The 16,667-nt window shown below is 43.6% G+C and overlaps 1 protein-coding gene across 1 annotated transcript in view; it reads left to right on the plus strand.

Moving 5' to 3' along the window:
- LOC143299004 (CD109 antigen-like) overlaps positions 1-16,667 on the plus strand; it is a 62,997-nt gene that overhangs the window by 24,051 nt on the left and 22,279 nt on the right. Inside the window, exons 15-27 of the mRNA XM_076612075.1 lie at positions 983-1,183; positions 3,655-3,804; positions 4,803-4,910; positions 5,575-5,653; positions 6,027-6,150; positions 6,978-7,095; positions 8,220-8,333; positions 9,291-9,392; positions 10,128-10,268; positions 12,078-12,216; positions 13,505-13,681; positions 13,979-14,066; positions 15,484-15,652. Of these exons, the coding sequence (XP_076468190.1) occupies positions 983-1,183; positions 3,655-3,804; positions 4,803-4,910; positions 5,575-5,653; positions 6,027-6,150; positions 6,978-7,095; positions 8,220-8,333; positions 9,291-9,392; positions 10,128-10,268; positions 12,078-12,216; positions 13,505-13,681; positions 13,979-14,066; positions 15,484-15,652 (1,710 nt within the window). The remainder of the gene's footprint in view (positions 1-982; positions 1,184-3,654; positions 3,805-4,802; positions 4,911-5,574; positions 5,654-6,026; positions 6,151-6,977; positions 7,096-8,219; positions 8,334-9,290; positions 9,393-10,127; positions 10,269-12,077; positions 12,217-13,504; positions 13,682-13,978; positions 14,067-15,483; positions 15,653-16,667) is intronic.

The following is a 16,667-nucleotide window of genomic DNA, read 5'->3' on the forward strand; positions in this document are numbered from 1 at the left end:
TTTTTTAGCAAGTGTAGTATGCAGATTCGTGTTGGAAATACATATTCGAATTTCAGACCACTGGGAATAGAATTACCCCAGGGATCAGTGAAAGCACCCATTCTGTTTAATATCTGTTCTCAAACAGCTATGCACTAAAGCAGTGATGATCTGATCCCAAACAGGTGTACACTAAAGGAGTAATGATCTGTTACCAAACAGGTGTACACTAAAGAAGTAATGATCTGTTCCCAAACAGGTGTACACTAAAGAAGTAATGATCTGTTTCCAAACAGGTATGCACTAAAGAAGTGATGATTAGTTTCCAAACAGGTGTACACTAAAGAAGTGATGATCTGTTTCCAAACAGGTATGCACTAAAGAAGTGATGATTAGTTTCCAAACAGGTGTGCACTAAAGAAGTGATGATCTGTTCCCAAACAGGTTTACACTAAAGCAGTAATGATCTGTTCCCAAACAGGTGTACACTAAAGCTGTAATGATCTGTTTCCAAACAGGTGTACACTAAAAAAGTGATGCTCTGTTTCCAAACAGGTGTACACTAAAAAAAAGTGATGCTCTGTTTCCAAACAGGTGTATACTAAAGGAGTGATGATCTGTTTCCAAACAGGTGTACACTAAAGAAGTGATGCTCTGTTTCCAAACAGGTGTACACTAAAAAAAAGTGATGCTCTGTTTCCAAACAGGTGTATACTAAAGGAGTGATGATCTGTTTCCAAACAGGTGTACACTAAAGAAGTGATGCTCTGTTTCCAAACAGGTGTACACTAAAGAAGTGATGCTCTGTTTCCAAACAGGTGTACACTAAAGAAGTGATGCTCTGTTTCCAAACAGGTGTATACTAAAGGAGTGATGATCTGTTTCCAAACAGGTGTACACTAAAGAAGTGATGCTCTGTTTCCAAACAGGTGTATACTAAAGGAGTGATGATCTGTTTCCAAACAGGTGTACACTAAAGAAGTGATGCTCTGTTTCCAAACAGGTGTATACTAAAGGAGTGATGATCTCGGAATCCGGGGTCAATGCCGCCGATGGTTCGGGTCGGAAGTTCACTATTTCCTTTCCGGTCACCACCAACATGGCGCCCAGCTGCAACGTCCTGGCCTTTTACGTGCGGCCATCTGATGGGGAAGTGGTTGCTGACGCCTTGTCTTTCAGGGTCGACTTGTCTTCTGCTGACCAGGTAAGCAAAGCAGGGGTGTGTTGTTTATTATTAACAATTAAATAGCATTCTCTTACTCCAAAAAAATTTGCTACAGATTATTCCCAGCTTCCATAAATTCTTCGACAGATGAATAATGGTACATCTCACTTCTGCTACTAGGCATACTCAACAAGAATGTGCTTTTCCTTTGGATATCACTAGTCTGAACGCTATTAACATTCGCCCCAAAGGCTGTTTTCTCCTAATATAGCTCTGAAAGAAAAGAACCAAACAAAGTCATTTCCATCCATTCCAGTTATTATGATAGTACACTACCGGGAAGCACGCCATTTTTTTTTTTTTTTTTTTTTTTTTTAGCTTTACAACTGAACCAGCCTCAGTTTCTTTGACACCTTGATAATCCCTCATGCTTCAATATACACAGGAGACAAGTGACTCTGACATAAAAGAAGCAGTGTATTATAGACATAATTATATGATGTGGAATTTATCGAACAGCTATGCCCCACATAGGCTGGATATTACAGACACAATGTGCAAAATACAGGCAATATTACATCACAGATACAGGTTAGATATGACCCACACATGTTGTATGATACAATGTTACGATACACGTACATGTTGTATATTGCAGACAATATTATGATATTGGTACACCACGTGGACTACGGTCCACAGAGGTGGAATGTCATAGACAATATTATTATGTGATCGGTATAGGTAAGTTGTGATCCACACTGGTTGTATATTGTAGACACTATCAAGTGACTGGCAGTTGATAAGCTATGGCCCACTCATGATGTGTATTATTACACACATGATCAAATCCACAGGCACAGGTGAGCTACAACACACAGAGACTGTATATTACAGACAATATTATGGCACAGGTACAGGTGATCTACTGTCCACACAGACTGTATATTACAGACAATATTATGACACAGGTACAGGTGATCTGCTGACAACACAGACTGTATATTACATACAATATCATGGCACAGGTACAGGTGATCTACTGCCCACACAGACTGAAAATAACAGACAATATTATGGCACAGGTACAGGTGATCTACTGCCCACACTGACTGTATATTACAGACAATATTATGACACAGGTACAGGTGATCTACTGTCCACACAGACTGTATATTACAGACAATATTATGACACAGGTACAGGTGATCTACTGTCCACACAGACTGTATATTACAGACAATATTATGACACAGGTACAGGTGATCTACTGCCATCACAGACTGTATATTACAGACAATATTATGACACAGGTACAGGTGATCTACTGTCCACACTGACTGTATATTACAGACAATATTATGACACAGGTACAGGTGATCTACTGCCATCACAGACTGTATATTACAGATAATATTATGACACAGGTACAGGCGATCTACTGTCCACACAGACTGTATATTACAGACAATATTATGACACAGGTACAGGTGATCTACTGCCATCACAGACTGTATATTACAGACAATATTATGACACAGGTACAGGTGATCTACTGCCCACACAGACTGTATATTACAGACAATATTATGACACAGGTACAGGTGATCTACTGCCATCACAGACTGTATATTACAGACAATATTATGACACAGGTACAGGTGATCTACTGCCATCACAGACTGTATATTACAGACAATATTATGACACAGGTACAGGTGATCTACTGCCATCACAGACTGTATATTACAGACAATATTATGACACAGGTACAGGTGATCTACTGCCATCACAGACTGTATATTACAGACAATATAATGACACAGGTACAGGTGATCTACTGCCATCACAGACTGTATATTACAGACAATATTATGACACAGGTACAGGTGATCTACTGCCATCACAGACTGTATATTACAGACAATATTATGACACAGGTACAGGTGATCTACTGCCATCACAGACTGTATATTACAGACAATATAATGACACAGGTACAGGTGATCTACTGCCATCACAGACTGTATATTACAGACAATATTATGACACAGGTACAGATGATCTACTGCATATACTGACTGTATATTACAGACAATATTATGACACAGGTACAGGTGATCTACTGCCATCACAGACTGTATATTACAGACAATATTATGACACAGGTACAGGTGATCTACTGACCACACTGACTGTATATTACAGACAATATTATGACACAGGTACAGGTGATCTACTGTCCACACTGACTGTATATTACAGACAATATTATGACACAGGTACAGGTGATCTACTGTCCACACTGACTGTATATTACAGACAATATTATGACACAGGTACAGGTGATCTACTGTCCACACTGACTGTATATTACAGACAATATTATGACACAGGTACAGGTGATCTACTGCCCACACTGACTGTATATTACAGACAATATTATGACACAGGTACAGGTGATCTACTGCCATCACAGACTGTATATTACAGACAATATTATGACACAGGTACAGGTGGGCTATGGCCGAGGCAAGGTGAAGCCCGGAGAAGCCGTGCAGATGACGGTGACGGCACGGCCACACTCTGTGGTCTTCCTGCTGGCTGTGGACAAGAGTGTCCAGCTCCTCAAGTCTGGAAACGACATCACCCAGGAAATGGTCAGCTGATCCACTCTCTCTCTCTCTCACTCTCTCTCTCTCTCTCTCTCTCTCTCTCTCTCTCTCTCTCCCTCTCTCTCTTTATTTTTGTATATCAACAAACGAAAAGACTGTCAATGAGCTCGCTCTTTATTTGCATAAGCATCAAACGGAGAAGTGTATATGTTACATAATGGAAATTTTCGAGTGTATGACTTCAGCATTTTACAGTATATTCCCCTTCTAAAGAACTGTGGCCTGTACGAATAAACCATCTCAATCTCAGTTGGCATGGAAAAGTATATTTGAGCATGTAATTTTTTTTTTTAAATGCCTTATTTCAGAAAATTGACATAACATTTTAGAAACAGTTTTTCATAACATTGATATGTGATACGACTAAGTGAAGCTATCAGCTCCCCTAGAATCTTGTGATAATCAGCTGCTTCAATGAATTTGCCATTTATATTAAGAGAGGAGGAATTAGATGCAAGAGTCTGACGATTCTTTATGGATGTAAGCGCCATGTGGTTTGTTCTCTGTGGATGCAGAATCATGTGGTTCAGTTCGGACCAGTCGATTACTTGATAAATACTCTCCGCAACGTTTCGAAAACTTCAGACAACTCAAAACTCAGAAGCCTTTTCATTTCAATAACTTAATAGAAACTTCACAGAGAGAGAAAGAGAGACAGACAGACAGACAGACACACACACACACACACACACACACACACACACACACACACAGAGAGAGAGAGAGAGAGAGAGAGAGAGAGAGAGAGAGAAACAGACACAGACACAGATACACACACACACACACACACACACACACACACACACACACACACACACACACACACACACACATACACACACACACACACACACACACACACACACACACACATTTCCCCCACCCGCATGCCCCCTTCCTCCCAGCATACATGTACACCTATACATATATATGTATGTATGTATGTATATATTAGCATCAAACTTTTCCCGTTGAATGTTCAGGTGAGTGAAGAGCTGGCCGACTTTAGCGGTGATTACAGATACCACTGGCGCTACAAGCACATCTGTGCCTGGTCCTTGCTCACGGTGGACGCCAACCGAATCTTCAACGTGAGTATCTGTCTGTGTGGCGTGGTCCTCCCCCACCCACCCACCCACTCACCCCCTCCCAACTATCCCCTGCCCCACCCCCCCTCCATTCAACTCTAAGTACGTGACGTTTCCCCTACCTCCCTTCCTCTCCCCTACCACTACCCATCCACCTCTCCACCACCACCCCCATGATGTCTGTGTTTCTTCTAACCTCCTTCTTGTTGTCCTCTGCCTCTCCACTCAACTCACTCACTCACCACCCAACCCATGTCCATCTCTTCTGTCCTCTTATGACCCTGCCTTACCCCACTATCCAACGTCTAATCTTCTACCCCCGCTCCCTCCCCCACACCCCTTCCCCTGCCACCCCTATCCCCCCAACTCCCTCCTACCACACTTCCCACACCCCCTCCCCTCCATGTCCATCCTCCACTCCCTCCTGACCCCCCCCCCCCCACCCCACCTCTAACCCCCCCACCCGCGCGCGCGCGCCTCACCTCCCACCACCATCCCTCCATGTCCATTTTATACTCCCCTCCCTCCTTTCTACCCATCCCCCCCAGCCCCCTCCAACCTAAGACCACTACCACCACTACTATCACCACCCATCCATGTCTATCTCAGACAGGAAAAAAAAAGAAGATATTAATTAATTCATTTGTTTTGTGTTTTTTTCCCCCAGGACGCCAATGTTGCCATGCTTACGGATGGCAATTTGTTCGGGAAGTCTAGAGATATACCTGTGTGGTCAGTCGCATCAGGTAATAGTTATTGTAGTTTTATTGCGTGATCGCCTATTTGTTTGGACGCGTACGAATGTGTGTGAGTGTAGGGTAAGGAATGCGTGCGTTTCGTGTGTGTGTGTGTGTGTGTGTGTGTGTGTGTGTGTGTGTGTGTGTGTGTGTGTGTGTGTGTGTGTGTGTGTGTGTGTGTGTGTGTGTGTGTGTGTGTGTGTGTGTGTGTGTGTGTGTGTGTGTGTGTGAAGAGGAAATAATTTTTGGCTCATGTGGGTAAATAAAGTTTGTTTGTTAGGAACAAACCTGATTCGAAATCTTTCAATTTGTCCTTCTCCCCCCTCTATCTATCTATCTATCTATCTATCTATCTATCTATCTGTCTGTCTGTCTCTCACAGGTGGTGGGGGAGGATCTGGCGGAGCAGGAAGTGGTTTGTATAATGCGGCAACCCCACAGCCCCCAACTGACCACGTCAGGACCTTATTCCCCGAGACCTGGCTGTGGGACATGATCCTGATTGGGTACTGTGCTTTGTGTGGGTCATTGTCACTGGGTACTGTGCTTTGTGTGGGTCATTGTCACTGGGTACTGTGCTTTGTTGTGGGTCATTGTCACTGGGTACTGTGCTTTGTGTGGGTCACTGTCATTGAGTACTGTGCTTTGTGTGGGTCAGTCATTGAGTACTTTGCTTTGTGTGGGTCACTGTCATTGAGTACTGTGCTTTGTGTGGGTCATTGTCACTGGGTACTGTGCTTTGTTGTGAGTCATTGTCACTGGGTACTGTGCTTTGTTGTGGGTCATTGTCACTGGGTACTGTGCTTTGTTGTGGGTCATTGTCACTGGGTACTGTGCTTTGTGTGAGTCACTGTCATTGAGTACTGTGCTTTGTGTGGGTCACTGTCATTGAGTACTTTGCTTTGTGTGGGTCACTGTCACTGGATACTGTGCTTTGTGTGGGTCACTGTCATTGAGTACTGTGCTTTGTGTGAGTCACTGTCACTGGGTAATGTGCTTTGTTGTGGGTCACTGTCATTGGGTACTGTGCTGTGTGTGGGTCATTGTCACTGGGTACTGTGCTTTGTTGTGGGTCACTGTCACTGGGTACTGTGCTTTGTGTGGGTCATTGTCACTGGGTACTGTGCTTTGTTGTGGGTCACTGTCACTGGGTACTGTGCTTTGTTGTGGGTCACTGTCACTGGGTACTGTGCTTTGTTGTGGGTCGCCACATGATGTGTGTGTCTCTGTGCCAAATGATGTGTGTGTCTCTGTGTCACGTGACGTGTGTGTCTCTGTGCCACGTGACGTGTGTGTCTCTGTGCCACATGACGTGTGTGTCTTTTCCCCACAGACCCAGCGGGCGGGTGGTGAGGAAGACGGTGGTGCCAGACACCATCACCACCTGGCTGACCTCCGCCTTCGCCGTCCACCCCCAGCACGGACTGTCCGTCATCCAGGAACCCGTCAAGGTCAGAACCAGAACCGGTACCAGAACCAGAACCAGAACAACCAGAATCGAAAACCATAATCAGAATTAATCTGTTACATCACTCAGTAAGAGAAATGAGTAAAGGAAGTGTGTATGAAGTCTGTGATACAAACGTATGATGCATACAGAACCAGAACCAGAACCCGAATCAGAATGACTAAATGACTTCAGAACCCGAATCAGATTCAGAATAGCGTTATCACCTCAGTAAGAGAAGTAAAGTGTGTATAAGTGTGTGATACAAAACAGATGATGATGCATACAGGTCCCTGCTACTCCTTTCTGTTGGCTTCATCACTGACCACCACTGTCATCAGGGAACTGGCTACTGGGCTGGTTGCATGGTTGGGTGGCTCGCTGGTTGAATTGTTGGTCATGTGGTCGGTTGGTGAAGAAGTTTATTCACCAGTGAAGACAACGGACAAAGGATTTGTGCGTGAAAGAGATTGAGATGTGTGTGTGTGTGTGTGTGTGTGTGTGTGTGTGTGTGTGTGTGTGTGTGTGTGTGTGTGTGTGTGTGTGTGTGTGTGTGTGTGTGTGTGGTTGAGTGATTGATCGGTGAGTCAACTGAGAGAGAGAGAGAGAGAGAGGGTGTGTGTGTGTGTCAGTGTGTTAGTTCATAAATGAATCAGCCAGTTTGTCATTTTCGTGATGAAATGAAATGTCAAATCGTTTAGCCAGGTTGCAAGTGATTTTACAAGATGTTAGTCAGCCAATCAAATTTATTGAATGTGACGGTTAGACCACTCCGCATGAAGGAATAGGCTGCGTCATTGGTCAGTTATTTCATGAAGGAATGAGTGATTTATCAATTAATTCCTTTTGTTTATTTGATTAACAAATCGTGGCTGGTTATCTATGTTAGTAAATCGTTCATTAACTTTTGTGTGTGTTATTTATATGTTGGTTCCTGCTGGAGGTACTGAAGAAAATAAAGACTATATTACTTTCATTTTTTTCCGATGCAAATACTCTCTCTCTCTCTCTCTCTCTCTCTCTCTCTCTCTATCATCATATATAGTATATATATATATATATATATATATATATGTGTGTGTGTGTGTGTGTGTGTGTGTGTGTGTGTGTGTGTGTGTGTGTTTTCAGGTGGTCACCTTTAAAGACGTGTTCCTCAGTCTGGACCTGCCGTACTCAGCCATCCGTGGGGAGGACCTATGCATGAAAGCCTTTGCCTTCAACTACTACTCACAAAGCTTGAACGTACGTTGGTGGGGTTCTCTGTGTCTCCAGTACCATTAGAGGCACAGTGAAAGAGGTGGTTAAATGTTGGACTTCTCAGCCAGTGATCACCGGTGGTCAGGGTTCCAGGCCTAATTTCCGCATGGCGGTGTGTCTTGGGAAAGGCAGTTTACTAATCCAGATGTTATTACTCCACCCATGTGTGAACGGGTACCTTATTTCAGTTGGGGAAGATTCACACGGCGGAAGGAGAGGATTGGGCCCCGCCTTCCTATGCCTTGATCTAGACACCGTGGGTATTATTAATTCGTTGCCCCGGTGATCGTAAATGCGTGTGGGACCTAAACGTATAAACCTTTGTACCATTGCCTTTGTCTCGAACTCTTGCACACAGACTATCGATGAACGTTCCAGCGCTGATTTTTGTCATTTCAAAGTTAGTGCTCCAACCTGCCCGCTCCCTCTCCTCTGCCCAAACAATATGGAGCATGATATATGATGTGATGTGTGGTGTGGTGTGGTGTGATGTAGCGTGGTGTGGTGTGGTGTGGAGTAGTGTAGTGCAGTGTGGTGTGATGCGGTGTGGTGTGGTGTGGTGTGGTGTGTGGAGTGGAGTAGTGTAGTGTAGTGTGGTGTAGCGTGGTGTGGTGTGGTGTGGTGTGACGTGGTGTGGTGTGGTGTTGTGTTGTGTGGTGTGACGTGGTGTGGTGTGGTGTGGTGTGGAGTGGAGTAGTGTAGTGTAGTGTGGTGTGATATATTATAATATTATATGACATATATGTTGATACGTGTTGTAAATTCCTGAAACCAGGACATCAGTTAAAAACAAACCAGGCATTTACATTTGTTGTTGCTGCGATCTGGACACTTCGTAAACCATAACTGTACGTGCGTGTGTACGTGGAAATAACTGTTTATTTTTTCCCTTTTTCTGGAATCTCCCTCACTGCCTGGCTTTCTTTCTTTTTCTTTTTCCAGATGATGATGGTGATGGGATCGACGCCAAGCATCGACAACATCCGTGTCCGTCGAGACCGTCTGTACCGGATATCTGAGACTGTGTCGCGAAATTTGGGAACGGTACTGTAGCTTTTCATTTTCCAGCTCAGGGCAATGTCACGTTATTTTTTTTTTATGAACGCTTTTATTTTGCACACTCAGAGACAGGATATATTCGCCAGTTGCCCTTTACAAACATAATTTTCTAGATCAAATTCAAATGTAAAAATCGCTGTCTACCCATTGAAACAAGGCAGATAAATGAAATTTAAACCCTTATTTTTTCTGTTAGTCTGAACGATTGTTGCCCGATAAATAGTTACAGCCAAAGTCTCTTTTTGTAAAATATTTTCTGCAGGTAAACAGGTTCTGTTGAGACTTAGAAAATCCATCAAATCTTGCATTGTTGCAAAGGACACTCTCGCGTTGATGAAGGAATATTAAACGCAAGCAAGCGCGCACGTGTTTCTTTCTTTAGTGTAACGTCTTTTCACTGTAAGTGATATTAGACGGGGAGAGAAGGGGGTGGGAGTAGTACATCTGTGTGCACGTGTTGGGGCTGTGCTGTGGGAGGTGGGGCGATGGTAAGAAGTGTTGAGATGACTGATACAGTAACAGATACAGTAAAAGATACATAAAAAAAGTGCCAGAGGTTAGAACAGGAAGAACTACGAAAGTCTGGACTAACTGAGAGTAATGTATAACTATTGCAAACATTCCTGTAACAGGATGAAGCGTAATCATTATAACGAAAACATCATCAATCAAAGGTAGATACCAACAATCAAATGTTCTGTGATTTGTCGGAGTCACCAGGTGGCGATCAATGAGGTGAAGGACACCCTGTTCTGCTTCACGCCCACCGGTCTGGGTCACTTCCCTCTGCGGGTCAACCTGACCGCTGGTCAGCGTGGTCAGCGCTTCACGGATGCTGTGGAGAGATCGCTGTTGGTTGAGGTGCTTTAGTCTCCCCTTCTTGATTGTCTTTGTTTTCCTCCTCCTCCTTCTTCTTCTTCTTGTTCTTCTTCGTCTTGATGCTCACAAAGCGCCTATCTTCGATCAGAAATAACTGAACTTACAAAGACGGAGTGATTTGCACAACAGGCTGTCTACCTGGGTAGAGCCGAGTAAGAGATGGTTTTAGGCGCCCATCATTTGTTGCCTGTGTCATTCTTTCAGGCATCAATCACGCACGCACGTACGCGCGCGCGCGCACACACACACACACACACACACACACACACATATGCACACACACACACACATACACACACACGCGCACACACACACACACACACACTCGCGCACGACACCAACCCCCCCCCCCACACACCACACACACACACACGCACGCACACCACCCCCCCCCCCCCCCCCTCCCCACAAACCCCACCCACCCAACAGACAAGGACAATGTACAAACACGTCTGATGTGTTTGATGGAATACGTCTTTAAAAGGGTTAAATCACACCTGATGTCTTTGATGGAATACGTCTTTAAAAGGGTTAAATCACACCTGATGTCTTTGATGGAATATGTTCATTGTTGATGAAACATGTCCTTCTATATAGTCCGTGAAGAGGTCTTTGTGTCACTGGCATAATCCCTTTTTCAGTTTTCTTTTCTTTTTCTTGTTTTTTTCCTTCGCAAATATATTTTTGTTTAATCAACGTTATTGTCATGTTGCTGTTTTCTACATTTGTACGTAAGCATAGCGCTACTGGAAACATGTAATATTCCTCAAATAAATACACTACACCTAAATATTACAACAGAAAAAGAAGAAAGGTAAGACATGCTGCAGAAAATCATATTTTCAATGTCGAACATACATGCTTATTCTTTTTTTCTCCAACGGCACTTAAAAAACAAAACAAAATTAATTAAAGGCATCATGGTTTTACATTTTTATCAGGGTGACATTCAAGCGCCGTTGTCATCAGCATCGTCGACATTTTTATTCCCCCCCCCACCCCCCCCTCACTTTTGACACTGTGTCCAGTTGTTTGATTAGAAAGACAAGAATGAGGGAATTACCTCCTTGACTACAGCTGAATACACTCGTCAGTGGAGGACTCTCACCTCACTGGGATCAAACAGAACTCACATGCCAAGATGGCACTCGCTGTTCTTTTATTTGAATTCTTCCTCTTGTGACTGTCTTGTGCAGCAAAAACCAATGACACCATTGTTAAAGCACAGAAGTAGTAGTACCCGCACTTCACATTGTTCTCCCTGAAAGATGAAAGAAAAGAAACCAGTCATGTGACCAGAAAGACGAAAGAAAAGAAACCAGTCATGTGACCAGAAAGACGAAAGAAAGAAAACCAATCATGTGACCAGAAAGACGAAAAAAAAAAGTAACCAGTCATGTGACCAGAAAGACGAAAGAAAGAAAACCAATCATGTGACCAGAAAGACGAAAAAAAAAAGTAACCAGTCATGTGACCAGACAGACGAAAAATAAATAACCAGTCATGTGACCAGAAAGACGAAAGAAAGGAGACCAATCGTTTGACAAAACAGACAAGAGAATGAAAATCAGTTGTTTTACAAAAGAGACGAAGGAATGGAAGCTAACTGTTTGACAAGAAAGACCAGAGAGAAGAACCTGAGCCGTTTGATAAGAAAAGACGAGGTAAAGGAAATGAATTATTTGACAAGAAAGAAGAGAGAAAAGAACTTGTTTGATGAGGAAGCATCGGACAAGAAAGACGAAGGAAAAGAAAACTGTTGTTTCTTTTTTTTTTCTTCTCTGTGAACAGCCGGAAGGGACACCCCGGGTGACGAACCGACCCGTCATTCTGGACGTGGAGCCCAGAGTGGTGCTGGAGCACAACGTGACCATCCAGTTCCCCAGGGACACAGTGCGGGGCTCTGAGAGGATCACCGTCAGCCTGGCGGGTCTGTTACGATTCAGTTTCAGTCTCAGTTTCTCAAAGAGGCTTCACTGCGTTCGGACAGATCCATATGCGCTAAACCACATCTGCAAGGCAGATGCCTGACCAGCAGCATAACCCAACGCGCTTAGTCAGGCCTTGAGTGCATGCGTATATATTTGTCTACCCATCAGAGTGGATATATTCGACAGAATGTTTGCCAGAGACAACAACCTCGTTGCCATGGGTTCTTTTTCAGTGCGCCAAGTGCGTGCTGCATACGGGACCTAGGTTTATCTTCTCGTCCGAAAGACTAGACGCTCAGATCGATTTTCCAGTCAAACTTGGGAGAAAGGGCGAAAGCGGGATTCGAACTCATACCCTCATGGACTCTGTATTGGCATATGAGCGTCTTAACCATTCTGCCACCTTCCTCCCTTCGTTATGAATGTTACAGTTATTCACTGTTGTCCAGTATGTAAATATATCGCAAGAAATTTCATGTGGTCTGTTATGAATTGTAACTGTTATTAACTGCAGTCTGTCATGTAGATATCTCAAAGAATTTTATTTCGTCGGGAAGTTGCGTCAGTGACACACTGTCGTTATGGACGTTATATTTAATGACCGCTGTTTGGTATGTTAATATCTCGGGGAATTGCAATATGGCTGGTCATTTCTGTTCGTGAAATACCCGAAGACTGTAATGGATGTTATCATACGGGATGCTGCTCTAGAGGATTCACTGATTCCTGTGTCTTAAGACTGATGTTACAAAAAGGGGTGCCATGAAAGGAAATTTACAGGACCCCACGTATGGAAACATTGATGGCTGTCTTTGGTGTTGTCATTGGTGATTTGCTCGGTCCTGTATTTGAGAACGTTGTTCACTGGGTTTTTGTTTTGTTTTTTGTCATTTGTTTTTAATGGTTTTTGTTTGCATGTTTGTTTTTGTTTTCTGTGTGTGTGTGTGTGTGTGTGTGTGTGTGTGTGTGTGTGTGTGTGTGTGTGTGTTGTTTTAGTTTATTTGTGGGGGAGCAATGGTGGTTAGGATCAATGTTACATCAGAGGATGCTGTTCTGAAGAATTTGCTATGACAGTTATCGACGTTACAATATAGGATGCTGTTAAAGTGGATTCATTGGATCTATTTGTATGGAAAATGGATGACGGTCACGAGTGTTGTCACAGGTGATTTGCTGGGCCGTGTGTTTGAGAACAACGCTGACTGTTGTAGATGTTATTGCTGAGGATGCTGTCATAGGGAATTTACTGGACCCCATGTATGGACAAATGGATGGGTGTTGTCACAGGTGATTTGCTGGGTCCTGTGTTTGAGAACATCGATGACCTGCTGCGGATGCCGTACGGGTGTGGGGAACAGAACATGCTGTACTTTGCTCCCAACGTCTTCCTCATCGACTACATGCAGAGGACCAACACCTACACCCCGGAGCGGGCGGAGAAAGCCGGGCACTACATGCTGATTGGTTAGTTTGAAAAGATCTCCTACATCCTGACTGGTTTGTTGAAATGTCTTAGTACATGCTGATTGGTTAGTTTGAAAAGATTTCCTGCATCCTGACTGGTTTGTTGAAATGTCTTTGTACATGCTGTTTGGTGGGTTGAAAGTGTGGTTTTTTTTGTTTGTTTGTTTTTTTTTGTTGTTTTTTTGTTATTTGTTTTTTTGGTTTGTTTTTTATAAGCTGGTTGGTTCGTTCAAAGCTTTTCATACATGCTGACTGGTTAGTTGAAAACGTGTATTGACACTAGGAATCCTTCTGCAGGTTACCAGAAGGAGATCGGATACCAGCACGTTGATGGCTCCTACAGCGCTTTCGGCAGCCGATACTCGAACGACTCAGGAAGCATGTGGTATGAGCTGTCTTTAGTGAAATACAATACAATGCAATGTAGTGCAGTGCAATAGAATACAGTAGCACAGGGTAGGATAGAATAGAATAGAATACAGTACAACACGATGCAACACAAGACAATACAGTGCAATGCAATACAACACAGTACTATATAATACAATAATATATCATATTCAGCGCGATCCAGTACATACAATATTTGATTATTGATTTATTTCCTGTCCAAATCCCACCCACCCCCTCTCACACACCCCCTTCCAATATTACCTTTTTCTTTCTCCAATCACTGACACTCTCCCCCTCTCCATAACATTTTGTACTCCATCTTTTCCACATTCTGTTCTCTCTCTCTCTCTCTCTCTCTCTCTCTCTCTCTCTCTCTCTCTCTCTCTCTCTCTCTCTCTTCCTCAGTTCCCTCTCCCACCCTCCACCTCAACCGCCCCCTTTTCAGTTGAATATTTATTGCCATTCATTTTCAGAAAATGATGATTTCTAAGTAATGAGAATGAAAATAATAACAGAAAAGAATCATTTATTTTTTCAGTCTAATGATGAACAGACTATAAACGAATAAACACAGCGCGATCCAATACAATACAAACGATATGATACGATGCGATACGATGCGATACGGCACAACACGATACGATACAACACGAAACTGAACACAATACAATGTATTGATAATCCGGTGGTCGCTCAGCTGCACCGCAGCAGGACAGATCATGGTGGGGGTGGAAGGCGTGCGGGGGGGCGGGGTGGTGGTGTGGGGGTGTGGGAGTCCGGTAAAAAGCGAGATCCCTGACCCTCCAAATTGAAGGTCAAGCACTGTGTCAACAACCCAGTCCTGTAAATAATGCACGTGATGAAAGATTATGCCCTGATTCTGTCATGAACGGGTTGTGTACTTCATTTCTGCATAGAATGTCATCATTGTTATAATTAACAGCGATAATTTCTATTTTCCAAAACGTTACGGAGACAAGGGGCCTACAATCCCCATGCCTTTTCGCTCGACTACCCGGCTACTCAGCCATCTCCACGATTCTGAGTACTCTAATTGTCCTGCCCTTTTGAGTTCGAATCCTCAGTGGACACGTGTAGTCTGGCCTGCTCTTTACAAAGCTCGGACTTAGCCTTCAGCATGTTAAACAGTTTCCTGTTTCTTGACAGTGTGTGTGTGTGTGTGTGTGTGTGTGTGTGTGTGTGTGTGTGTGTGTGTGTGTGTGTGTGTGTGTGTGTGTGTGTGTGTGTGTGTGCTCTCGCGTGCATGTATGTATGTGTATATGTGTGTGCGTGCGTTCGTGCACGTGTATGTGCGTTTTATGTGTCTGTGCATGTATGTATGTATGTATGTGTTTGTGTATGACTGCGTGCATGCGTGCATGTGTGAATGTATGCGTGCATGTGTGCAGGTTGACGGCTTTCGTGGTGAAGTGTTTCGCACAGTCTATGGCCCTTCGGGGGGAGGTGGTGACCATTGAACCCAAGATCTTTGAAAAGTCCGTCCTGTGGATGATCTCTCAACAGCATCGTAATGGCTCCTTTCCCGAACCCGGCAAAGTCTTCAACAAGAGGATGCAGGTACTGTTCCATTGGCTCTCTCTCTCTCTCTCTCTCTCTCTCTCTCTCTCTCTCTCTCTCCTCCCCCCCCTCTCTCTCTCTCTCTTCTCATACAAGTGTAGTGCGAGTGACGAGCCTTTGAATGCTAGATCTTTCCTCGGTATCCACCGATGCTAGAGGATGCAAACTCAGTCTTTGACCAGTTAACAAATAAATTCATAAATAGACATCTCTTAGAAGCATGTGCGTATCCTTTCATATTGCGATGGAGTCTCCCGTCGGACCGACGGATGAGTAGGCAGGCTGGCTTATCTGTCGGTGTGTGTCCTCATATGGGAGACGAAGCCGGTTCTGGATGCACAGCACTTACCACAGGTGCTGCAAGGGAAAACGTCTCCAGAAGTTGAGCCCTGCTTCCTTCGCTCACGCTTCTCCTTAATGGCCAGCGTTCTCTTGTTTTTAAACGTCTTTATGCCACTAGAGCACATTTCTGGGTGGGTTGTTTTTTTTGTGTGTGTGTGTTGTTGTTGTTTTGTTTTGTTTTTTTTTTTTTGGGGGGGGGCAAAGATCTGGTTCTTGTTGGCGCCGTAAGTACCTTGATGAGGGACTTCATCTCACTGAAGCTGGCGCTGTTGTTGAGGTGTTCCATTAAGGAGTCCTTCTTGGCTAGCCCATCAGCCTGCTCATCCCCACAGACTCTGCAGTGGGCCGGGATCCACTGGAGGACCACCGGTCTTTTTTATTTTTTTTTTTTTAACGTGTTTCTAATTTTCATTTTTATTACATAGACAGTTGACACCAATATGTGTAAAAGAAAGGGGGAAAATGACGAAACGGATGAAAACACTATGAAAGCAAAATATAATGACATATGTAAAATATTCTAGGCAATACAAATGTGAATAAGTGTGTATATAGATAGATATATCATGTTTATACGTCATCAAATATGAGATAAGATATCCATGCCACTCAAAATGTCTCATTTGTATATATTTTAACGTGTGTACTAATACTAGAAATAGGAAAAAAAATC

Source organism: Babylonia areolata, chromosome 24 (assembly GCF_041734735.1).
Source record: "Babylonia areolata isolate BAREFJ2019XMU chromosome 24, ASM4173473v1, whole genome shotgun sequence".
In the NCBI taxonomy this organism is placed as follows: domain Eukaryota; kingdom Metazoa; phylum Mollusca; class Gastropoda; order Neogastropoda; family Buccinidae; genus Babylonia; species Babylonia areolata.